At 34.7% G+C, this 9,444-nt stretch overlaps 1 protein-coding gene across 4 annotated transcripts; it reads right to left on the bottom strand.

Annotated features, from left to right (window-relative positions):
* Positions 1 to 1,127: 1,127 nt before the first annotated feature.
* Positions 1,128 to 8,730, bottom strand: LOC121984500 (transmembrane protein 184C-like). 4 transcript variants are annotated; one of them, XM_042537459.1, is made up of 6 exons: positions 8,607 to 8,730; positions 8,236 to 8,419; positions 7,589 to 7,869; positions 7,371 to 7,493; positions 6,736 to 7,026; positions 1,128 to 1,531 (listed from the first exon to the last, which is right to left on the bottom strand). In XM_042537459.1, exons 3-6 carry the CDS (start codon positions 7,862 to 7,864, stop codon positions 1,331 to 1,333), a joined length of 891 nt encoding a protein of 296 aa, XP_042393393.1. In that variant the 5' UTR covers positions 7,865 to 7,869; positions 8,236 to 8,419; positions 8,607 to 8,730; the 3' UTR covers positions 1,128 to 1,330. The 4 variants fall into 4 exon arrangements, with proteins under 4 accessions (XP_042393393.1, XP_042393401.1, XP_042393410.1 ...); XM_042537467.1 differs by having other exon boundaries at positions 8,236 to 8,352; XM_042537476.1 differs by lacking the exon at positions 8,236 to 8,419 and having other exon boundaries at positions 8,607 to 8,721.
* Between the last annotated feature and the right edge of the window lie 714 nt (positions 8,731 to 9,444).

Genomic DNA, 9,444 nt, shown 5'->3' with positions numbered 1-9,444 from the left:
GGGCGTAGCCAGGGCTGGGCTTTACTAGGCTCTAGCCCAGTGCAGCCTAGCAATGCCCGGTAATTGTAGCCTCACCTAGTAAGCAATGCCCAGCAATTTTAGGCCTTAATCTTGCTATGCTGGGCTGGACTTTACTGGGTTCAACATTTTTAGCCCAGGGTTAGGTGAGTAAGCAATGCCCAGCAATTTTAATTAGGCCTTAACCTTGCTATGTTGGGCTGGGCTTTACTGGGTTCAATATTTTTAGCCCAGGATAATTATTCAACTTGGCTACGCCATTGATCGTTCACATGTTTTAAAACTCTTCATTTCTAATGATATTGTTTGTGCTTAGAAGGGTGAAGACCTAAAACGAGATTCTTCTTTCGAAAAGTTTATTTTACATTTTTTTATTATTCCACTTATTGGAAGAAAGACATTGGATTTTTAAGGATTAATTCATCTAACCAGCATAGGCTATGCAGCAAGCCTTGCAATTGCAAGAGCAAATTTAATCTACTTGATCAATTTGTTTCAACCTCCATCTTGTCAATCTAGTTCATTAAATATAAATAATCACCTCAGGACGGTGTGATGATTAAAACATAAGTTTTTACCACATTAGATAATGAAATCGAAACTCGGTACGTCCGAACATATCTTCCTCATGCCTTTAGCCACGGCTAATAGTCACTTATAATTACTTCCTCCGTATTAACCTAGAGACAGATTGACGGGATACTAGAGACGAGCAAAAGAGTTCATTAAATATAATTGACCCATTAAGCTGTTTCGATTTGCCCACACAACTCATTTCACCTCTCAAATCATTTTGATTAGCCTACTTGGTTCACTTAGCCAATTCAATTCAATCATCCAGTCAATCATATCTACACATCTTTTTTTTTTAATTTTGAGATCAATACTAGGTTCCCAAGCCACTTGACAAATTAGATTCAATCATCCAGTCAATCATATCTATACATTATTTTTTTTTAAAATTTTGAGATCAATACTAGGTTCCCAAGCCATTTGACAAATTAGATTCAATCAATCAGTCAATCATATCTAGCTCAATTTTAGATTTTGAAATTGACTAGTAACATTATATATATATATATATATATAAAATCAATCAGTCAATCATATCTAGCTCAATCATATATTAGGGATCTTGTATTAGGAAACGTAAGATCCTCAGATCTGGATGTACATACACTCACATAACCTTAAGCTCCTGAACAAGTCTATTTTAACACGGATGATAAGAAAGTCCACAATAGCATCCAAGTCCACAATCACCATAAAATTGTAAGACGTGGCCTCATTTTCAGTCGCATGTGGCTCATCATCAATCATTCTTTTTCGTCTTTGCCATATCTGTTCCAATATATGGTTCAACACTGAAAGCATATTGCTGGAATACAGAGAAGACTACCATCTCGAGAATCACCAGGATATTTTGTATGGCTTCCTGGATATGTTCTACATCCAGCCAGAAATGATGAGATTGAATCACTCCCACCGCCGTTAACACTTCAAGTGCAGTTCCCTGACCAGCAGTACAAACTAATTGTCATTGCTGTTAAAAAAAGAATGATAGAATCTGGCAGTGCACAACATCTTAACAAGGACAAAATGGAGATGGTATTCTAACTCAACAATGGATTTGACTGATAATGACAACTTCAACATGACAAAATGGAATGAATAATATTTCCAGGAAATTCCAACGCTCCAATTCTTCTAACCAAGATGTCAGTCAACAAGAGTGAATGGCACTCAGTGTGTCGAGCTAAGTTTGACTCAGCATATCTATGGACAAGCATTTTTTTGTTTTTTGGTGTTTCAAGATTGTAAATAGATCAAGCATTCATTACAGTTTGTTGAACAACCAACAAAGCTGTCAAGCTAGATTTCGGATGGAGTAAATAGTGATACAAAAATTTAGTATGTGTTTGTTCATCATTCTCACAAAAATGCATCGACATCCTTACAATATAAATCTTCATAAACATTGATTCTAGATGATACAATAAAAGTGTCAAGAGTCTAATCTAATTGGCATTTGAGATCACCTATATGGATCTTTTGTGCATTTCACGGAAACATAAAAGCAGGGCACACACTGCCAACTTCTGTTAGTTTAGAATGTGTCTCAAGCTGAATAGAAAAGCAATGAGATACTGATGAACATCTTAAACTAACATCCCTTTACCTTCAGAAAAATTGTTATTATGGCCACAGGAAAATTAAAGCAGCTAAAAGCCGTTTAATAATAATTCTCAGGTTGAAGACTCAACTTCTACCATCATTTCACCTATATGGATCTTTTTTTTTTTTTTTTTTTATGTCTCTTCTATATTTCCTAAACTCAGAAATACATTACCTCTCTTTCAGATGGCATGGGACAGTCCTGAAGGGGCCAGGGTTATCACCTTTTGCTGCTATATTTCCTAAACTCACAAGTCAAAGATTCCCCTCCTATGCCTAGGTCATCACCGCACATGGACTTAAGTTACTATCTATCAAACTCCCCTTTGAGCAATCCACAAGCACCACCATTGCCTTGTATATCCACTTAAATGGTTCCTATTCTCAAGCAAACAACAAAAGGTGTAGCATAGAATCAGATCATGATAGAATAGAAGCATCGAAAATCATACTTGGTGTATAATTCTTTATCACCCTCATTGAAACTTCACCTTAATTAAAACTGTTTATAGAAGGCCTCTGCTTGGGTATGATGCCCTACCAATAGTCTGCAAATTATAGGTCTGATGCCCTACCAATATAGTCTGCAGATTGCAGAAGACACTTTATATATAAAAGCAAGTGTCAAGTGTTAGGTCTACTGAACTCAAAACTGCAATACATTAAGCGAGATTTCATCAAAGTTTCAATGGTTATTCGCTATTTTCTTCGTCCACAGGCATACGACAATTGGTCTGTGTTTATGTATTTTAATCACAAGGGACAATCATGACGTAGCTCAGACATTTAAGCAAACTCTAGAAAGAACTTTCAAATGAAAGACCTTGGGCCAAACTGCATATTTAGGAGACCTAGGAATTCTTGAGGGTATTTCTTTCACAATAAAAATTTAATAAGACCTTATTCCTGTAGTTAGTCTTCCAGATGATAAGCTGACTGATACATCCATTGAATTAAATATGAAGTGTGGTAAACAACTTACTTTTATTTAAATATTATACGTCCAAATATAAGTTAGCTTATGTAGTACAAATTATCTATCAATTTTTCTCTAACCCTCATGTATTACATTTGATGAAAGCCCATCAAATTACTCAATATCTTTGATCTACCCAAACTATAGGGCTCTTTAATACTAAGACCCTCTAAGTTGGGCTTAAGAAGTTTTAGTGATGTCGATTATGATAGCAACAAGACACTTGGAGTTCTACAACATGATATTGTATCCTCTTGGCTTTTGGGAGATTCGCTCTTGTTTTTAAAATCAAAGAAGCAATGCACACTAAAAATCTTCAAGTGAATATGAGAATTGTGTTATGTCATCCACATACAATGAAATTATATGGCTAAATCCAACTTCTCTATTTTCTTTTCATCAAAGAGCAATTAAAATTGTGAACAATCCAGTATTTTATGAAAGGGTTTACCAGGTTGAAGCTGCTGGTCGTTTTCTTCAAGAAAAATTTAAAAATAACTAATTTCTCTTCCTCATGTACAATCAAAGAAGCAACTTGTAGCCCCCACGGGCTGGATCAGCTGGAAGGGTGCCTGACGCTTGCAACGGAGGTTCAGGGGTCGAGGGTCGCCAGTTGCACACGGGCGTAAAACCTCGGTCTGCTGCGCTTTAAATTCCACTCGACTCCCAGTCACCCCTCCTGCCCAGCTTAACCGTGATTTACCCCCTCTGGATATCTGTGGGGCCGGACCCAGGGGGCCGCTAAGGTGGCGGTTCCACCTTTTTTTTTTTTTTTTTTTGCAAAGAAGCAGCTTATAGATTTTTCACTAAGTTGCAAATCAAGGCAAGATATGACTATTTCATGCACAAACTAACCTTGACCTATCATCATCATCAGTTTACAGGGATGAGATTAGAAGAATCCAGGCCCAGCTTAAGGCATAGGCTTAATTAGGGCCCCAATTTTATTGGGCCCCATTAATTAATTAATGTTGAAGAAATTAAATTGGCGTCATTAATATTAATTAATTATAAATGTCATGCTAATTCATTAATGACACCTTAGCAATTAATTCATTATCAATTCCGCTTCCTATTTATACACACTTATCTTTATTTCCTCATTAATTGCTTTAAATATAATTCATTTCTTAATATAAACTTAATATAATTTTATTAATATAATTTTATATGAGATTCTATTCTACCTTAAATATAATTCATTTCTTAATTGACATATTTCTTTATTATTATTATTATTATTATGCAATTGGCAACACTATTTTATTTAATTATATGTCTTATAAAACCTAATAAACTCTTTCCTTTTCAATATTTCTTAAAAATCCTAGTTGCTTTTTAATTAGTGCTTGGTCTTTTTCTTTTCTCATCCACGATTCCTTATGTTTCTCCTTTCCTTTCTCGCCGATACCATAAGAGAATGCCCTTCTCCTCCCTCCCCGATAATATCTCGTTCTCGCTTTTTCTTTTTCTTCCTTGATAGGGCCGTCTCAAGATTCCTTGAGGCCCTAGGAAAAAAATTAAAAAACAAAGTTCTTTAATATATTTTTAAATTTTCTCTAACCTTTTTCATTTGGATTTGGGACTGAAAATGACAGGTTTAAAAATATATATATATTATTTTTTTTGAAAAAATAAATTTTTACATAAAATTTAGTTTTATGGCTGATATTTTGATAATAATTTTATTTTTATTAATAAAATTGCTAAATTATTTAATCTTTTTTAGTCCTTGTTCAATGTAAATAAGACTTTATTAATTTTAAAAAGTTATTTTTGCTAAAGCATTTTACTTTACGTTGTATGGATAAAAAAATCTCTAATTCATATTATTATTGAGGAAGAAAAAGAAAAAGCGAGAAATAAATATTATCAGCAAGGGAGGAGAAGGGCGTTCTCTTAGGGTATCATCGTCGAGAAAGGACAAACATAAGGAATCACGGATGAGAAAAGGAAAAGACCAAACACTAATGAGAACAACTAGGATTTTTAAGAAATATTGAGAAGGAAAGAGTTTACTAGGTTTTATAAGACATATAATTAAATGAAATAGTGTTGTCAATTGTAAAATAATAAAAAAAAAAATAATAATAATAATAATAAAGAAATATGTCAATTAATAAATGAATTATATTTAAGGTAGAATAAAATCTCATATAAATTTATTGAAGGCAATTAATGAGGAAATAAAGATAAGTGTAAGGTATAAATAGGGAGCGGGATCTGAATTAATTGATAAGGTGTCATTATTGAATTAGCATGACATTTATAATTAATTAATATTAATGACGCCAATTTAATTTCTTCAACGTCTTCAATTAATTAATCAATGGGCCCCAATAAAATTGGGGCCGTAGGCATAGGCCTGCCTATGCCTTAAGCTGAGCTTTCTCGATAATAATATGAATTAGAGATTTTTTTTATCCAAAGTAAAATACTTTAGCAAAAATAAGTTTTTCAAAATTAAAATTAATAAAGTCTTATTTACATTGAACAATGACTCAAAAAAGATTAAATAATTTAGCACTTTTATTAATGAAAAATAAAATTATTATCAAAAGATCAGCCAGAAAACTAAATTTTATATAAAAATTTAGTTTTTTTAAAAATAATATTTATTTTTTAAAATTCAAATATTTTTTTAAACCTGTTATTTTCGGTCCCAAATCCAAATGAAAAAGATTAGAGAAAATTTTAAAAATATATTAAAGAACTTTGTTTTTTAAGTTTTTGCCTAGGGCCTCAAGGAATCTTGAGACGGCCCTGGAAGAATCAATCCGATTGTGGATCACATCAAAAAGATCAAAAAAGGAATTGTTCATTTGAGGGAATAGACCTAAACGAAATCATTGTATAAGACCAGGTAAAAATATTTATAAATATGTAGCTGTATATCTGTAATTAATGATCAATAGAATCAAAATTTCCTTTTAACTTTTCTGTTCTCATCAGTGAGGAAATGTATTCTCTGTATTTGGGATTTCATATCTCTTCCAAATAGCTATTTTTTTGGCCTGGGACACCACAATAGAAACTAGAAGCTCTTGCTTCATTTCCTCAAAATGTTCTGCATGGCATTCAATTGAATATATTGAGCTACCCAAATTCTAAGTTCAGTCTTCATGTACTACTGGCGTGCTAATTATCTGTGACTAATACGATAGGATTAAACTTTATCTTAACTATCTGAGGTTGAATAAGTTTTAGTATTGCCAACAAATGTCACCTGAGAGTATCTACTAGAAATACTAAACTTTAAAATCATAGTTATGAATTAGAAGAAATAATACCACACCAAAACTATAAGTTATCAGTTTACATGTACTTCCAGGTAAAGATAAACACAAATGACTAATATCTAAGACTAATATGCTATGATTTAGCTTCTAGAACTTTAACCTCAAGCATGTTAAGAAGAAGTAACTTTGGTACCATTTTTAATTACCAATCAGTAAGAATTATTCTATTACCAAATTAATCTGCTAAATAGTGGTGAAATATTAAAGAAGTTGAAGGATGAAGCTGATATAAAATGAGAAGAGTGAACAGAAAATTTATAGAAGTACCTGCCAGAAGCAAAAGAAGACAATTCCTTTGATGCACATGAACTTTGCTAGAGGCTTATGTGGAGCTAATTCCTTTGCAAACACATGGTAGAAAATCACAAGGGCATACATAGCCATGGAAACTGATATGTTGAGTATAATCGTGAAAGTCCAGCTTATCCAAGTGGTATACATCCCAAGAAGTTGAAGTATAATTATTACGATAGAGCAGACAGGTCTAATAACAACGAATTGCCATGTCCAATACTTGAGAAGCTGTAATGTGTGATGCTCTAAACGAATAGTATGAGGCTGCACCAATTATCAAATTTCAGTAGCTGAATCTTGAAGATAGCAAATAAAGTTGATAAATTCTAAACATTTATAATGAGAAGTTGTTGCAAGAGTAGTAGAGTAGGCAATTGTAACCAGTATGGGGAACAAAGAAACTAGCAACTGTTTATTCAGATGACATTTCTTCACCGATACTCAGTATTTCTATCAAGTTTTATTCAAGGATGTAATCTTTTTTTTAATTTTCACTGCATATGCCAGTATGGGTTAAAACATACCGTGAGTGTTACTGATTGCCTAGAACAAGATATTAAGCAATTTTTGGTCTATGCTACTCAAACAGATCAATATCTACAGCATACCATAAAAAGGGATATGGGGAATGAATGATGAATCACTCTCCCTTTAATTCCATCTGGTACAATGTTCTTGCTGAGAGAAATATTCAAATAACTATACATCAAGGCCATGAACTTAGCAATCACCTGCATAGTAGACACTGAACTTCGATAATGGCTTGCATAAGACAACTAAAATGACATAGGATGTGGAAAATTATAATCTTAAAAAAAGGAATTACCAGAGCTTCATAGCATTCTTTAAGAGAGTCCAAAAAGGTAAAGAAGGGTTTACTTCCCTGAATATCTAACAAACCAATAAAAGAGTTGACAGCATAAAAAGGCGCCATAAGAATAATGATAACTATTGCCTTTTGTTCCTTTGGGTTTTTCCAATAGAACAGATGCTGAGACAACAACTGTAATGTAAAATGCAAGGTGAGCAGTGCACAGCATGCTGACCCTAGCAAGGTAAGGGTTTCTCGATCCATCTTTGCCAGATCAACCTGCGGGTACATTGTATCTGGGGACATGGAAAAAACAGAAAATGAAACTGAGCCTTGTTAATTTGAATATAAAAGCAGGATACTCAAACAATTAATGCTACTCAAGTGAGGCAAACAATAAGTATCGGCCATTCGACTCATTATTGAAGTGTTATTATATTCAATCTGCTCTAATGTAGTCGAATCAAATTCAGTACAACCAGAATGAATGCCAGTAGAAAGAGAGTCATAACCAATTACTAGAATGAAACCAATGGAAAAAAAATTCGGGTGAAAAAAAACCCTTCAGGAAGCTCGGCATGCCGACAACTTCAGCAACATTATCACCATATTTCAAGTGACCAACCCTAATACTCTAGTAGTAGCAATGGAAAAGGGCCTACTTTTTCAGAATGAACTCCTCCTTTCTCCAGTGGTTAGGAACAGCTGCGACTTTAATTGAATGCAATATGAATCACCTGACCAACCAATTTGAGACCGATCTCCGCCAATAGCTTAACCTAAATCATCAAAGCCACCAATTCGAACGAAAAAAAGTTCCTTTCAAATCGGAACAAATGGCAGCAACTGTAAAAGAGACCAAAGTCAAAACGATTCCAACAACAGGAAAAAAGGGGGCGAAAGTTCGAATCCTCACGGCTAAAAGGGCGATGAGGATCAAACCGTAGCAATCGACAAAGCTACTCGAAGAGAAAGAAACGAGAAAAGGCGGGAAGGCGGGGGAGAGAGGGTGAGAAACTGAAGAAAGACGTACCTTTGTCTAATCGAAGTCGTCCTGCTTGCTGCGGTGCCAACTGGACTGGAAGTTGGAAGGGCAGAGGGATTGCAGAGCAAAGTGATTTAAGAGTTGGATTCAAGGACGCCCATAAGCTGATGCCGTTTGACGAAATGAATAGAGATTGAAAGGTCATGGCGACACATGCGTTTGGCACGTGCGAATTAAAAAAGCCCAATTTATTCATATTATCAAATAAGTTATTTTTATTTTTTCACATGGACACCCTCCCTCTAAATTATTTTAAAATGACCCCCTAAACAACGTAATTACGACTCAAACTATTCATTTTTAAGATATAAAAACAACAACATAGAGTTATCTGAATATAGAACTTTTTTCTTTGTTGATTCGTTTAATTTCGATCGGCACTCTTTCCATGACAATAGTCAAGTACTTGCTAACTTTATCATGATAATCCATACTAGGTTGATGATCCTATTTAAGATCTGAGTCGATGAACGCTGGGGACATAGTATTCTTTGCTGTCCTTTGATGTCGAGGTGGACCTCCAACGAACCTGTAAAGAAGCCGAGCCGGGAGGGGTTTCCCGACGACGACCCTCCGACGCTTAAGTCAGGCAACGAAGAAGCAGAGTAACGTTACTGTGGCTACAGTGATCAAGATTGCATACCTCCGTCGAAGTCTGGGGGTCCTTATATAGGACCCCGGGGAGGCGCGGGCATGCTTCTTGATGCGTGTACGTTTCCCTAAACATACCTCAGTAGGGTTGTGTCAGAAAAGTATGTCTGACGCCATTCTGCAATCGTCCGAGCATATCCCGAATGTGACGGTGGAAGCTTCCACCGTACAATAT

The sequence above is a fragment of the Zingiber officinale genome, chromosome 1B (assembly GCF_018446385.1).
Source record: "Zingiber officinale cultivar Zhangliang chromosome 1B, Zo_v1.1, whole genome shotgun sequence".
NCBI lineage: Eukaryota > Viridiplantae > Streptophyta > Magnoliopsida > Zingiberales > Zingiberaceae > Zingiber > Zingiber officinale.
Note: the sequence above shows the minus strand (reverse complement) of the source record. Positions and strands in the feature narration are given on the sequence as shown.

Coding starts and splice junctions, on each gene's coding strand:
- LOC121984500 (XM_042537452.1), bottom strand. CDS start 7,879: ATGTCCCCAGATACAATGTACCCGCAGGTTGATCTGGCAAAGATGGAT. Junction 7,494..7,588: donor AAGAATGCTATGAAGCTCTG/GTAATTCCTTTT, acceptor TCTACTATGCAG/GTGATTGCTAAGTTCATGGC. Junction 7,027..7,370: donor TCCCCATATCCCTTTTTATG/GTATGCTGTAGA, acceptor TAATTGGTGCAG/CCTCATACTATTCGTTTAGA.